The 15,411-nt window shown below is 40.0% G+C and overlaps 1 protein-coding gene and 1 pseudogene across 1 annotated transcript in view; one reads left to right on the top strand and one right to left on the bottom strand.

Moving 5' to 3' along the window:
* Positions 1–3,054: 3,054 nt before the first annotated feature.
* LOC114034553 lies at positions 3,055–3,576 on the bottom strand (annotated as a pseudogene).
* Positions 3,577–14,104: 10,528 nt separating this feature from the next.
* Positions 14,105–15,411, top strand: part of SELENOI (selenoprotein I) — a 45,177-nt gene continuing 43,870 nt past the window's right edge. The window contains exon 1 of the mRNA XM_027850515.1: positions 14,105–14,286. Within this exon, the coding sequence (XP_027706316.1) occupies positions 14,227–14,286 (60 nt within the window). The 5' untranslated portion in view covers positions 14,105–14,226. The remainder of the gene's footprint in view (positions 14,287–15,411) is intronic.

The following is a 15,411-nucleotide window of genomic DNA, read 5'->3' as shown; positions in this document are numbered from 1 at the left end:
CACATTTGTAATGGGAACTGACAGTGTTTGACAGTGTCTCCTCACATGGAAGAGGATGAATATTTAGGTGTCCTGGCACCCCAGCATGTGAGTTTTGCAGCCAGCCTCACATAAATGCCCTAAGGAGCAACAAGTGACATTCAGGCCCTAGCCCAGTTATAGTTGAGCAAGGACACATTTGGCAGCTATGCCTCATCTCTATATAAACTCTCCCCAGACACTGATGTGGGGCAGGTGAGAGTGTGCCCCTGAGGTGTTTGCAGAAATGTTTATTTTGTTCTTTCATATCTTTGAAATAAATAACACTTTGCAAAAGCTAATTGATATTGTCATTAAATGGAATTAGGGCACAACTCACAGTTGGTTATCAGTAGGGTGGGGGAATACAAACAGTGGGGATTCAAGTCAATAGCATTAGAGAAGAAATACTCAATTTCCAATTCTTTGCCACCACAAAAAGAGCTACTGTAAATATTTTTGTACATGTGGGTCCTTTTCCCACTTTTAAAATTAATTTATTTTGATTTATCAATAATCACTTCCATATGCTTTTGAGTTTAAAATTTTTCTCCCCCTTCCTCCCTACCACCCTCCCTAAAACAGCGCACAATCTGATATAGGCTATACATTTACATTCCTGTTAAACATATTTTTCACATTAGTGACTCTGTAAGTAAAAATTAAAACCAATAGGAGCAACCAACAGAAAGAGGAAACAAAACTCAACAAAAGAGGAAAAAAAATAGCAATTCAACTTCCATAGTTCTTCCTTTGGATGTGGATAGCATTTTCCATCATGAGGCCTCTGGAGATGTCTTAGATCCTTGTATTGCTGGGAAGAGTTAAGTTTATCACTATTTGTCATAGCAAAACATGGCTGTTATTATGTACAATGTTTTCTTGGTTCTGCTCACTTCACTCAGCATCAGACCATACAAGTCCTTCCAGGTTTTTGTGAAGTCAGCCTGTTCACCATTTCTTATAGCACAATAGTATTCCATCACATTCATATACCACAACTTGCTCAGCCATTCCCCAATTGATGGGCATCTTCTCAATTTCCAATTCTTTGACACCACAAAAAGAGCTGCTATGAATATTTTTGTACATGTGGGTCCTTTTCCCTTTTGTATGATCTCTTTGGGATATAGCCCTAGAAGTGCTATTGCTGAGTCAAAGGGTATGCACATTTTTATAGCCCTTTGGGCATAGTTCCAAATTGCTCTCCAAAATGGCTGGATCATTTCATAACTCAACCAACAATGCATTAGTGTTCCAATTTTCCCACATCTTCTCCAACATTTATTATTTTCCTGTTTTGTCATGTTGATCAATCTGATAGGTGTGACGTGGTACCTCAGAGTTGTTTTGATTTGCATTTCTTTAATCAATAGAGATTTAGAGCATTTTTTCCTATGACTATAGAGGGCTTTAATTTCTTCATCTGAGAACTGCCTATTCATATCCTTTGACCATTTATCAATTGGGAAATGACTTGTATCCTTATAAATTTGTTTTAATTCTCTATATATTTTAGAAATGAGGCCCTTATCAGAGACACTGGCTGTAAAAATTCTTTTCCAATTTTCTACTTTTCATCTAATCTTGGTTGCATTGACTTTGTATAAAAACTTTTCAATTTAATATAATCAAAATTATCCATTTTGCACTTCATAATGTTCTCTATTTCCTGTTTGGTCATGAATTCTTTTGTTCTCCATCAATCTGATAGGTAAACTATTCCTTGCTTTCTCAGTTTGCTTATAGTATCAGCCTTTATATCTAAATCATGAGCCCATTTTGACTTTATTTTGGTATATGGTGTGAGATTTTGGTCTATGCCTAGTTTCTGCCATACTCTTTTCCAGTTTTTCCAGCAGTTTTTGTCAAAGAGTGAGTTCTTATCCCAGAAGCTGGGGTATTTGGGTTTATCAAACAGTAGATTAGTATAGTCATTGGCCCATCAATTGGGGAATGACTGAACAAGTTGTGGTATATGAATGTAATGGAATACTATTGTACTATAAGATATGATGAACAGGCAGACTTCAGAAAAACCTGGAAAGACTTGTATGGACTGATGCTGAGTGAAGTGAGCAGAACCAGGAGAACATTATACACAGTAACAGCCTTGTTGTGTGATGACTAACTTTGATAGACTTAGCCCTTCTCAGTAATGCAAGGATCTAAGACATCTCCAAAGGTCTCATGATGGAAAATGCTATCCACATCCAAAGAAAGAACTATGGAATTTAAATGCAGATTGAAACACACTATTTCCTATTTTTTCTTCTGTTTTGTCTTGTTTCCTCTTTCTGATGGTTCCTTCTATTGGTTCTATTTCTGCTTTACAACATCAGTAATGTGAAAATATGTTTAATAGGAATGTATATGTATAGCCCATATCAGATTGAGAGCTGGGGGAGGGGGTAGAGGGAGAAAAATTTAAAACTCAAAAGCCTATGGAAGTAATTGTTGATAAATCAAAAGAAATTAATAAAAAAAAAAGAAGAAATACTCCCAATCCTGAAGAACACCAAGATGCAACCAGCCCAGCTCTAAGAGAGTGAGCCAGAATATACTTACTACACATCCAGATCCCATAATTTGTTTAGTTACTACCCAACTGATGGACATTTGATTTGTTCCCAGGCTTGGTTATAATAAAATGTACTATTATAAATATTTTTGTAAATATGGATCCTTTCCCTATGTCTTTGACCTCTGTGGGGATATATACATAGTATTGATATTGGTTGGATCAAATGGTGTGCATAGTTTAGGAATTTTTTTGTGTGTATAATTTCAAATTATTTTTCAGAAGTTGGACCTAGTCACTGCTCTACCATTAGAGCTGTATTAATGTGTCTATTTTCCCACAGATCCTTCAACAGTAGCCATTTTCTTCTCTTTCCATCTTTGCCAGTCTGATAGGTGTGAGGTAAACTGTTAGAGTTGTTTTAAGTTGCAGTTCATTTTATTTTATTATTTGTTTATTTATTTATTTTATACTTCAATGATCATTTTATTGACCTTTTAATAGAAAACAGGACTTTATTTGCCAGGAAGGATGATGCCATCATTCTTCTGCTGGAACCGGGGCATGGCTTCCTCTTTGCCAATTCTGTGTTCCTGTCCTACGCTTCTTGTCTGCAATGCTGAACCCAGGCCTGCCCAGCACCACATAGAAGTCCTAACCGTAGATGCCGATGCTCAGGTCATATTTAATCCCAGATCGATATGCTCTTGGATCCCAAAGTCAAAGTTACCGGTGTCTCAGAAGTTATTTTTCCTTAACTCATATTCTCGCACCTTCAGCCCCTTCTCCAGAATCTCTTCAGCTTTGGCCCCACGAATTGTACAGTCAATGGCGATCTTCTCATTCCTCCTGATTCCAAAAGACCTGACAGTATGGCGAGCTTTGGAGAACACTGCGGTTTAGACTGTGAGCTGCTCCAACACTTTGGCCGCCCGGCTCAGTCGGTCCCCGCTCTCCCCAACACAGATGTTGAGGCAGAGCTTACCGATACACAGTTCCCGCATGGAGTTTTCCTTTTCACCCTGATCTTGTGCCATGGTGGAGAACCGGAAGAGAGTGCAATTCATTTTATTAGTGGATTGGTTCACTTTATAGTTGGCTATAAAGAACGTCTTTCAACAAATCTCATTTTGACTCATACTTTTTGCATGTGGGCATTTTTGTTTCCTAGTGCAGGTGCTAATTTATTTATTTATTTATTTTGGTTTTTTAGGCAATTGGGGTTATACACCAATTGATCTCTTTGGAGTATGGCCCTAGTAGTGGTATCTCTGGATCAAATGGTATGCACAGCTTTTTGTTTTAGTTCCAAATTGCTTTTCAGAATGTCTCAATCAACATAGCTCTACCAATAGTGCATTAATATATCTGTTTTTGTAATTTCCTTTAGGACAGGTATTATCTTTTGCCTCTTTCTGTATCCTTAGTACTTTGCACAACTCCTGACACATAATAGACACTCAATATTATTGATTGAATGTTTTCTCACAGCCCCTCCTGCATTTATTGTTTTCCTTTTTATGTGTGTGAAGGGGAATTTTGGAGTCATTTTAATGTACATTTCTCTATTACTGATAGAACATTTTCTTCATATGGTTATTGATAGGTTGGATTTCTTTCTCACAAAACTGACTATTTATACAAATCCTTTGAACATTTATCAATTGGAGAATAGCTCTCAGTCTTATAAATTTGAATTAGTTCTTTATATATCTTAGATATTAGATCTATATCACAGAAACTTGTTGCAAAGATTTTCCCTCCAATTCCCTCTTCTAATTTCAGCTGGTCTTATTTTTACAACAACTATTTAGTTTTATATAATAAAAAACTTCCATTTTACTTTCTGTGATTCATTCTATCTCGTTTGATCAGAACTTCTTTCTCCATGCACAACTCTGATTTTACATGCTCCTTGAGTTTGTTCATGATGTCATTCTTTATATCTAAATCATGCATCCATTTGGAGCTTGTCTTTATATGTAATGTGAGATGTTAGTCTAGACCTAATTTCTGCAAAACTGCTTTCTATTTTTTTCTGAAAATTTTTTTGTTGAATAATGAATTCTTGCCCCACTAGCTAGGATCTTTAGGTTCATCAAACTCTTTGCTTTCTTTGACTTGCTCTTCAATCTATACATTCTTTAGGATTAAATCATTTAGTCTCCAATAAATTTTTAATATTCACTTCAAAGCCCCTTTGTTGAATACATTTTTATTGTATTTTAGTCTATAAAATATGCATTTGGTATGTCTGGTTTCCTGTATGTTTTTGAGCCATTTTTATGCTCTAATACATGGTTAATTTTTGTGAAGGTGCTATATGCAGCTAAAATAGGTATACTCCTCTCTATCTCCATTCAATAATCTCTAAAGGTCTAGTTTACCTAACTTTTCCAAAATTCTATTCAAGTCCCTCATTTAATTTTTTTTTCCAGATTTATCTATGTTTGAGAGGGTTAAATTGAGTCCTGCTTGTACTATTATAGTTTTATTGTCTATTTCTCCCTATAACTTAACTTTTCCTTTAAGAATTTAGATGCTATGCCATTTGGTGCATATATGTTTAGTACTAATATTAATTCATTGTCTGTGGTACTTTTAAGCAAAATATAGTCTCCCTGTTTAGCTATTTTGACTAGGTCTATTTTTGTTGTTGTTTTGTCTAAGGTAATCATTGCCACCTCTTCTTTTTTTTTTTTTTTTTACTTCAGCTAAAGCATAATAGATAATGTTTCAGCCTTTTATTTTAACATTGTGTGCATCTTCCTGTTCCCAGTGTATTTCTTGTACACAACTCATTGTTGAATTCTGCTTTCTAATCCATTTTGCTATTATTTTTCTGTTTTATGGATAAGTTTATCCCATTCACATTTACAGGTATGATTTTTAATTGTGTATTTCCTTGCATTCTATTCTCTTATGCTTTTCTTTTTGTCTACCAATCCTTTTAAAGAGTTTATTTTGCTTAAGACTAATCCCTCTTTTAATCTATCTTCTTTCTTATCCCCCCCTTTCCTCCTTCTTCCCCATGAGTGAAATATATTTTTGTATCCAACTCTGTGTGTGTGTGTGTGTGTAATGTATGTGTATATACATGTGTGTGTGTGTTTGATGAGTTCAGAATAACATTCAAGTGTTGCCCATTTCCTTCTACCCACCCTGTTTGTATAGATTTCTACTTGTGCACTCCAAAAATTTCCCCCAGTTTTCCTCTTTTCCCTTCTCCCCCAGTATATTTCCCTTCTTCTCCCTTTCCATTTTTCTTTTTGGCAAGGCAATTGGGGTTAAGTGACTTGCCCAGGGTCACACAGCTAGTAAGTGTCAAGTGTCTGGTCTGAGACTGGATTTGAATTCAGGTCTTCCTGACTCCAGGGCTGGTGCTCTACCCACTGTACCACCTAGCTGCTCCTCCATTCTTCTTTTAAGATCATTATTGCATGACAGAAATACTCCCAGGCACACTGTTTAATTACACTCCCTCTATGATCCCTGATGATGATAGAGGTCTGAGGGGACATATATCATTTCCTCATATTAGAATGTAAACAGTTCATTCTTGTTTAGTCCTTTATAATTGCTGGCTCAAGTTTAATCTCTTTATGCTTCTCTTGACTCCTGACTGTTGTGTTTGTATTTTAAAATTTTCTACTCAGCTTTGGAGTAGAGCTTTTCAATAGTATTGCTTAGATGTTCTATATTTTATTAAAGGCCCATTTCCCCCCCTTTAGGATTATACTCAGTTTTGCTGAGTAAAGTTATTCTTGGTTATAGGCCTAGGTCTTTTGGCTTCTGGAATGTTCTGTTTCAAGCTCTCCACATTTTTATAGTGGTAACTGCTAAATCTTGTGTGATCCCGACTGTGGTTCCTCAGTACTTGACTGCTTTCTTTCAGTATTTTGCAGACCCTATCTGGTTTTCAGTATTTTTTTCTTTGAGTTAGAGGCTCTGGATTTTGGCTATAATATTTCTTGGAGTTTTCATTTTGGGGTTTCTTTTAGGAGGTATCTGGTGGGTTCACTTTCTACTTTGCTCTCTGTTTCTAAAAGATGTGTGCAGTTTTCTTTTAAGATTTCTTGAAATATGATATCTAGGCTCTTTCTTTTCTTTTCTTTTTTTTTTGTTGATGGCTTTCAGGTAGATGGTTGTTTCTTAAATTATGTCTCCTTTATCTGTTTTCTAGGTCAGCTGTTTTGCTATGTGATACCTTACATTTCCTCCTAATTTTTTTCAGTCTTTTGACTTTGTTTTAACATTTCTTGTCCCATGGAATCATTAGTTTCTATTTGGTTGATTCTAATTTTCAGGGAATTTTTTTCTTGGGCAAGTTTTTGTACCTCCTGTGCCAAATTGTTAATTGATTTTTCAAATCTTTCTTTCATGGCTCTCATTTATTTTCCTATTTTCCCCTCTAACACTCCTATTTGGTTTTTAAAAATCATTTTTAGTTAAAAAAAAAACAAACCCCAAACTCTTACTTCATCTTTTCTTAGGAATTAGGGTTGGACTTGTGTCTAAGTTGCATTATCCTTTGGGGTTTTGCTTGTAGACATTTTGGAGTAATTCTCTCCTAGGGTTGTGTCTTGGGCATCCCTGTCACCAAAAAAGCACTTTATGGTGGGATTCTTCTTTTGTTTGCTTATTCTTCCAGTTTACTTCTTGATTTTATATTAGGGCTTCACACTTTGGGAGGAAAGGGTGGGGAGATGTCTAGACTGAACTTTTGTCCTGTTGGGTTCTTGTGGATGTTGAATATTTGAATATTGTGTTATTTTGGTATTTCAGAAACAGCTTGAGTGCTCCCAAAGTGGTCTGATCCAGGGCAAAGTCTCATCACTGCTTTACTTGTCTGAGTTCTGCAAGTTCCTGATCTGGGTTTGGGTCTGTGAAACACTTTTTTTTTGTCCCTGCTTGGATATTCCAGTCGACTATTGCTGGATTCGGCCACTATCAGCCAGCTAGGAAGTCCTGCAGATTCAAAGCAGTAGATCTATCATCTGCCCTTTGCTCTGGAATTTCTACTCTGATTATCCTTTTTTGTTGTTGTTGGTTTTTTTTTTTTTTTTTGGTGAGGCAATCGGGGTTAAGTGACTTGCCAAGGGTCACACAGCTAGTATGTCAAGTGTCTGAGGCTGGATTTGAACTCAGGTTCTCCTGACTCCAAGGGCTGGTACTCTATCTACTATGCCACCTAGCTTCCCTGACTGATTATTCTATGGTAAGTTTCCAACTGGGCTGTTGGCTGGAGCTGAGACCCTACACAGCTTCTGGTGGCAGAGCTCCTGCTTGTTTCTGAACTTGTTCCTAGCTTAGTACATAGCCTGGGGTCTGAAATTGCTCCTTACCCCAGAATGCAACTCCTGGGCATCAATTCCCTCCTAGTCTACCTTAGATCTGTGATCTGGAAGAGAGTATTGACAGAGCTGCCAGTTGGCACCTGTTCCTGGTTGCTGACTGAGGTCATGATGCCCTAATATGGGCTTGGAACTTTTTTTGCTTTTGGGCTCAGCCTAGTCTTCTTTCCCTGGGTGTGACAATGCTCTGCCCCATAAGCTCTGGGTCAGACCCCATACCTAGTTTCCACAAACCTCTCTGTCTCCCTATGTCAACTTGGGTTGGAAAAATGACTTGTGACTTTTTTTTTTCATGATTTCCTGATCACAACTTGATCTGGTATATTTTCTAGAACTTTTTGAAGGAGCTGTGTTGGAGGAGTTGGGCTACATTTCTTCCTGCTATTCTGCCCTCTTAAAGAATAACTTTTTTTTTTTAAAAAAAAGTTATAGTAGTTTTCTCAATTTCTCATATAATTCCTTAAACTGAGTATTGGGTCTTCTTGTCTATAGCAGCAAATCAGGCTGATATGTGAAGCCCATGATCCTTTAAGTACAGTTTTGGTTCTTTTGCTATAAGTACATTTTACTTTTTTTTCCAACAAAGCAACAGAATTCATTCTGCCATTTTCAGCCCCTTTTCAAAGGATTTTCCTGCAATTTTACCCTCATTGATTTCAATTTATCTCTACAAAATAACTTAGTGTCATCTGTATACTTGGAGAGTTATTTGCACACTCTCTAAATTCTTTACACACATCTTAAATAAGACTGGTTATATAACACTAGTTCCTGGGGGAGCCAGTGTTCACATTTCTCCATTCAGATGTATACCTATTGATTGCTATTTGTCTTTTCCTATCCCTAAGCCAGGAATCATTTGAGCCCAGGTGTAAGATTTGTTATTGCTTTCAACATTTCTAAACTTTCTGGAATACTGCACTTTTGCCTATTGTTTCACATTTTTGTTTGGTTTTCTCAGTTTATAACTCCTCAAGTTCAAGGACCAAATGTACAGATCTGGTACAGATCTAGGCACAGCAGTTAGTAGTTCTGTGCTTATAAAATTATCTATAAGTTAATCAACAGATAAGAATCTATAGGTATATTTTTGAAAGGGAAAAAAAACACCATTTTTTTTGGAGGAGAAATTTTATAGGTAGATTTTGAACTAAGAAGCCTTCCTTAATCTCTTCACCTTGCTAGTGCCTTCTTTATTTCTCAATTTTTCTTTGTATAACAGAAAAAGCAACTAGGATCAAGGTTTTAAGCTAGTCTAGCTGAGTCCATGCTCCTTGAGGAAGGGCCAGCCTATGCCCTAGCCCTCACCGGAAATCTTGAATTTCTATGTTGTTCTCTCTTTTCCTGTTCTCAAGATGGCAGTTGAAAAAGGGTGGAAAAGACAAAAAAGGCAAAAAAGACAAAAAGGAAAATGTGGCCAAGAAAGCTGTATGGTGGGAACTTTGTTCTTGCCCAAGGGATTGGTAGATATTCCCCATCTGCAATGAGAAGAGGAGAGGCATTTACAAGTAGAGGTATAGTATATCTTAACACCCAGTGAAGCAAGTAATTTTCCTGAAACAAATGGCTTGCTGCTCATAACTGGATCTCTGACCATCAACTATATTTCTCTTAATATTTGAAATTAAAAAAAAGAAAGGAAAAAATAAGAGTTATATGCCATCTGAAAGAATGAAGAACGAGAGGTCTCTCCTGACACAGCAGTCCACACCAATGCTGTTACAATGTAAGGGACCACCCAGGGTTTCTGACATGTTATACCAAAATTCCAAGTCCTTTCAATACTAAGCCGCCCCATGGCTATGAACAGCTAGGAAACTGATCACTCCCAAAGGTCCCAAAGATTGAGTCACCATGTCCCTGGAAGTTTCCCAGGAACTTGCTCCTTGAGATGGCCTATAAAGGCCAATTCAACCTTCATCACATTTGTCCCATACTTATCTGGGTATGTGTTGTTCCTTTATCCTCTCATTCCCCAGCAGTAAGGAAGGTCCTTCTTAGTATCCCCCTTAGTATACCACCTAGAACAGTGATTGACACATAGCAAGGAACAAAATGTTCACTGAATTAAGTTGAATGGAATTTGCTGAATTTTATCTCTAAGACAGCTGCTACCACACTCTCCCTCTCCAGTGTTTTCCAGGATTCCCAAAGAATATCCCCTTTCCCTACTCCTTGTTATTCTTCCTTGATAACCTGACATCTCCTCCCAACCTTGACTATTCCAAAGTTTTGGAATACACCAAATTTGTGCCCTCCCCCCCACCAGTGTTCATCTAGTGGGTGCTTGTTGAAACTGACATAAAAAGAATGTTGGTCAAATAAATAAAACTAGCCAATATGGTGTCCCAGTTTAGGGCTCTCTCTGCAAAGTTGGAGGAATCTTTTGCAAAGCTTTTATTTGGCTTCCATTCCTGCCTCAGTAGTTATAGGGAAGATAATGTGAGACTTGTCACAGGTTTTCATTTATGACAGATCTTACATCTATAGGTCTTCCAGTCCCAAAGTCAGGGCCACCAGTGAAACTCAGAGGTACAGAAAACAATCTTTGCACAGGGTAAATTTTTACTGTCAGATCTATAAACATGGCTCCTTTCAATAACAACCAGACATAGAGATAGTGATCACTACAGAGATAATAATCACAGTCATTTTCAAACATGAATACAGTGTCCACACAAGCTACTATACCCTTGACCTTATTCTTATCTCTTATCATAGGGGACCTGAGTGTCCTATTAATTTCTGGGCTGCCTCTGCAGGTTCTTGGCTCATCATTAACTTTCAGTGACTATATTCTAAACTAGAAGTGTTAGTAAATATAATGCTGAAGCTGGTAGCAGTCTAACAAAAAATGAGAGAGGATCACTGATTAAGGTATGTCAATCAACAAGCATTTGTTAAGTGGTAACTGTCTACCACTATTGCACTACGCTAAGTGCTAGGCATAAACAAAGAAAACACAGTCCATACCCTCAAGGAACTCACGTTGGAATGGGAGAGACAATATGCAAACTACTATGTGTACATGACATATACAGGATGATCTGGAGGTAACTGCAGAAAGAAGGCCTTAGCAGAGGGCAGAGGTGGGGGGAACGAGGGAAGAGATCAACCAGGAAAATGTGGAGACCAACAGGAAGGTCCTCTTGAAGAAGGCAGGATTTGAACAGACACTTAAAAAAAAGCCTGGGAAGACAGGAAAGTCAGGAGGTTGAAATGAGGAGAGAGAGTATTCCAAGTGCAAGGGGATAGTCACCAAATAGGCATGGAGTACACAGAAAGGAGTGTGTTCAAGTAACAGCACGAAGGCTAGTATTGCAATAAAGAGAAATAACACATATGCCCACCGGAAAGGTAAGAAGGGTCTAAGTTGTGAAGAGCTTTTAAAACATTCTTATTGGATTGTTAAGTCTTTGAGGGCAAAGAGTAAGTCTTTTTAAGTAAGATTTCTTGAAATATGATGTCCAGGTTCCTTTTTTGTTCACGGCTTTCAGGTAGTCCAATGAGACTTAAGTGTTTCCCCCTTAATCTGTTTTCTAGGTCAGGTATTTTTGCTATAAGAGCTCTTACATTTTCTTTTTTCAGTCTTTTGACTTTAATGTTTTTTTGTCTCATAGAGTCATTAGCTTCTATCTGGTTGATTTTAATTCAGAGAGGTTTTTTTTTTCCCCTTGGGCAAGTTTTGTACCTATTGTGATAATTCTCTTTCCAATTCTTTTTTCTGCAGCTCTCACTTCTTTTCCATTTTTTCTCTAGTGTTATCATTTTATTTATAAAAACATTGTAAACTTTTAAAAAACTCTTGCTTCATTTCTTCCAAGAATTGTAGTTGAATTTGTGCCCAAGTTGTGTTTTACTTTGAAGTTTTACTTGTAGATATTTTAGAGTCATTCTCTTTCCTCGGGATTTGTGTTTTGAGTGTCCTTGTCATCATAATAATTCTTTATAGTGGGATTCTTTTTTGTTTGTTTATTCTTCTAGCCTACTTCCTCACTTAGGACTTGATACTAGGGCTAGGCTCTCTTCACACTTCTGGAGAAAAATTTGGGATGGTGATATTGTTGCTTTCTTGCGATACTAAGTGTTGTGTTATTCCAGGATCTCTGGGACAGCCCAGGGGACCCCAAAGCTTTCAGTGCTTCCAAAGTGGTCTGATCCAGTTCAAAGTTTGACCACTGCCCACCTGGTCTGAGCTTTGAAGGTTTCTGACCCAGGTTTGGTTCTGAGCAACAGGAGCTGCTGGACTCAGCCATTGTAAGACAGCTGGGAAGCTCTGCTGGTCAAAAGTGGCAAAACTGCAAGCTTCCCTTTGTTCTGGAATTCCTACCCTGCTTATTCTTTTGCAGCCTTCACACTGGACTATAAGTTGGAACTTAGAGTGTGCTCTTCTCCGGGGATGTCAGTCACTTTGTTGCTGCTTCTGAAATTGCTCTTCTCTGTATACCTTACCCAGAATGCCACCCTTGGGCTCAGGTTCTCTCCTCAGTCAGCCCATGACCTGCATCTGGGTAGTGAGTGACAGAGCCAGCTGGCATCTGTTCATGAAGCCTGCATAAGGTTATGGTGCCCTTGTATAGCTTCTTTTGTTCAGGTGCACAGCCTCTCCCCTACCTGAAGTCCCCCACACAGCACACTCTTCCCCAGACTTTTACCCCAGTGTTTACTGACTTCTCTGCTTGTCTCCCTGTGCTAACCTGGGCTAGGAAAATGGCTCACTGTCGCTTTTTTCTTAAGATTTCCCTGATCTAGATTCAGTCTGGTGCATTTTCTAGATCTGTTCAGAAGAGTTTGAGGGGAGGAGTTCACTGTACTCTTCCTGATATTTATCCATTTTGGCTTTGCTTCTTAATACTGTGTTAACAGGTAGCTTATTGGAGCACCTGTATAAGACATATTGAAGCCATAATAATGGATCAATGTGTTAATGTCTTAATTTTGAATTTTTCTCAGGTGGAGATATAGGAACAATTAGAAGTATTGTAGAAGTGAACTCACAAAGCTGGTAGCAGGACTTTGAAGACTGTTTTCCTTCCCTTGTGGCCTCTTCTCGATTGACCACTCTCTTGACAATACACCTGTTAGCAGAAAATACCTATGGCAGGAATTGAGAATTCTGTAACCAACTTTCACCCATGATTAAAAAGAACCACACCAAAAAAAATATATTGCAAGGTCAGGCTGTAAATTTCAGCCCAAAACTCAGGCAGAACCATACCTACAGCATTATCACCCCAACCCCTCATATGCACTTAGTCTTTAAAGCCTCTAAGTGCTCTTCAATCTTTATGCAGTTATCTTACCTATCTATGTAAAGAAGAAACAAATGTTTGCAACTCCAAACGGGCTTAAATAGCATGTGATATGTTAAAACACAGAAGAGTTTTATGTTCTAATTCCTTATCATCCCTAACACAGCACGACAATGATAGCTATATATTTTGCAGTTTGAAAAATACACGATCAGTATCTTAGATGATTTTGGCAGCTACGTGGAGGATGGATTGGAGAGGGGTGTGTTTGTAAGTAGGAGGGTATTACAAGAGTCTAGGTGAGAGGCTAATGAAGAAAATGAACTAGGGCTAACTAGATAAGGAGTTAGAATTACAAAGACTTTGCAACTGCTCCAAGAGCCAGGACTAGCAAGATCAGTAGGAATAGGTGGCCGAACCCGGTCCCCAACACCATCCATCTGTGTCTCTAGTAACGATCTCCGCTCCTCCCCGACTCTCAAAGCGTGCCTCCAACGATCCATCGCGACACGTGTGCTTCGCGTACTGCCTCCGGCGCTACGTCACAAAGGCAATCCGGCCTCCGAGTCGCTCCAGGGTCCCTCCCTCCTCACTCCGGCCCCAAGTCGAGCGACCCGCGCAGCCCTAGACCTTGCCGGGAACTGAACTAAACTGAACTAAATTATTTCCCTCACTCCCCTTCCCCACTCTTTTCCTCCAATCAGGTTTTTCCACAAATGAGGCGGCAGACAGGACGCGAAGGGCGGGATTTCGCGTGGCTCAGTCACAGCCGATTTGTCCTTCCTTCGTTCCAGCGAACGAGGCGGACTGAGGATGTAGTAAGGACCAGCGACGTCCGTTTGCGTGCTGACGTATCACGGCCCGGGGCCAGCCGCGCGTGCGCCCCGGGGCCAGCCGCGCATGCGCTGGAGTGTAGTGGGGTCGGGGAAGGGGGGTGGGGGGTGGAGCTTGGAGCTTTCACATTCCCTCTGCTTTTAGCACTCACGTCGAGCCCGGGCTGGTGCCGGGTCCTCACCGCTTCTGAGGCAGCCGCGGTGGCCGTCGGTGCCTCCTCCTCCTCCGCTTCCTCCGCCCTGTCATCATGGCCTTCAGTTACGAATACGTGACTCCGGAGCAGCTGGCCGGCTTCGATAAATACAAGGTAGCGGGGACTCCATCCTCCCTCCCTTCATCCTCCCTCCATCCTCGCGCTCCCCGGCCTCGGGACTGGGCGGGATAAGGGCGGGCGACCGCGCCCGCGGGGATCAGTCCACGTCTGGCTCCCTGCAGCTCGGAGCCGGCGCTCGGACGGGGCGCCTGGGACCCCTGCCCGGAGGGTAGCGACGGCCACTGACACCTCCCTCCACCTGTCCGTCCGTGTGGCGTCGGAAAGAGCGCTGGGTGTGGACGCCGAGGTCCCGTGCTGCCCGTGTCGCCTGGGGCAAATCATTTTCCCTTTGGGGCCCTCAGTTTCCTTATCTGTCACATGAAAGAATTGGACTGGAGGGTAGCGAAAGGAGCTGTCCCTTAGCAGCTTTGGCTCCGCTTTGCCCCCTGCTCTGAGCAGGTGGCTAGTGCAGACGAGCAGGTGGGAATTCCCTGCCCCACTGTTGTAGGACCCTAAATGTAGAGCTAGGAGGGACCCCAGGGGCTGTGTCGTTCGCCCCAGGTGGCGGGGCGGGGTGCGGGGGGCTGCATCCTGTCCCATGGCAGTCAGCTTCAGAGATTTCGCGCATTTCTCCTTGATAGCCCCAACTTTCTCTGCTGGTGTCAATCTTCTAGTGCAGCTCAGCTGAAATAGAGTACAATTGATAGTATTCATGCTTTTAGAATTATAGTGATTTTCTGAAGGCAATGCTGTAGTGGTCTGACAAGAAATTCAAAATTCATGACGGCAGCCCTAATTCAGTTCAGTTCAGTTCAACAATGACTTGTACCGGGTATTGTTTTGGGGAAACTATGACAAAAATGATTATCAAAGAGCTTAGGTTTTGCTATATACCGCCTGCTCCCCCATTTCTCTGGAAGCATTTGGTTGTTTTCTCTTCTATAAGGGTACATTGAAAATTGCAGATAGAAGCAAGGTTATATTACTTTGAAACACTAGAACTGGAAGGACCATGGGAGGAGTTTATCTAGTTCATTCCTCTGTTTTGATCAGACCTGAACCTAACCTGTGTTAGAAACTTGAGAATCTAATTTGTATTTAAGACATATTTGGGGAAACAAATTCCACAGTCTCTTTGGCAGCTTGTGCCAGTGTTTAAAAACTCTCTTTGGCAGGAAA

Source organism: Vombatus ursinus, unplaced genomic scaffold, assembly GCF_900497805.2.
Source record: "Vombatus ursinus unplaced genomic scaffold, bare-nosed wombat genome assembly UNPS02009062.1, whole genome shotgun sequence".
Taxonomy (NCBI): domain Eukaryota; kingdom Metazoa; phylum Chordata; class Mammalia; order Diprotodontia; family Vombatidae; genus Vombatus; species Vombatus ursinus.
This window is presented reverse-complemented; position numbering and strand designations above follow the sequence as displayed.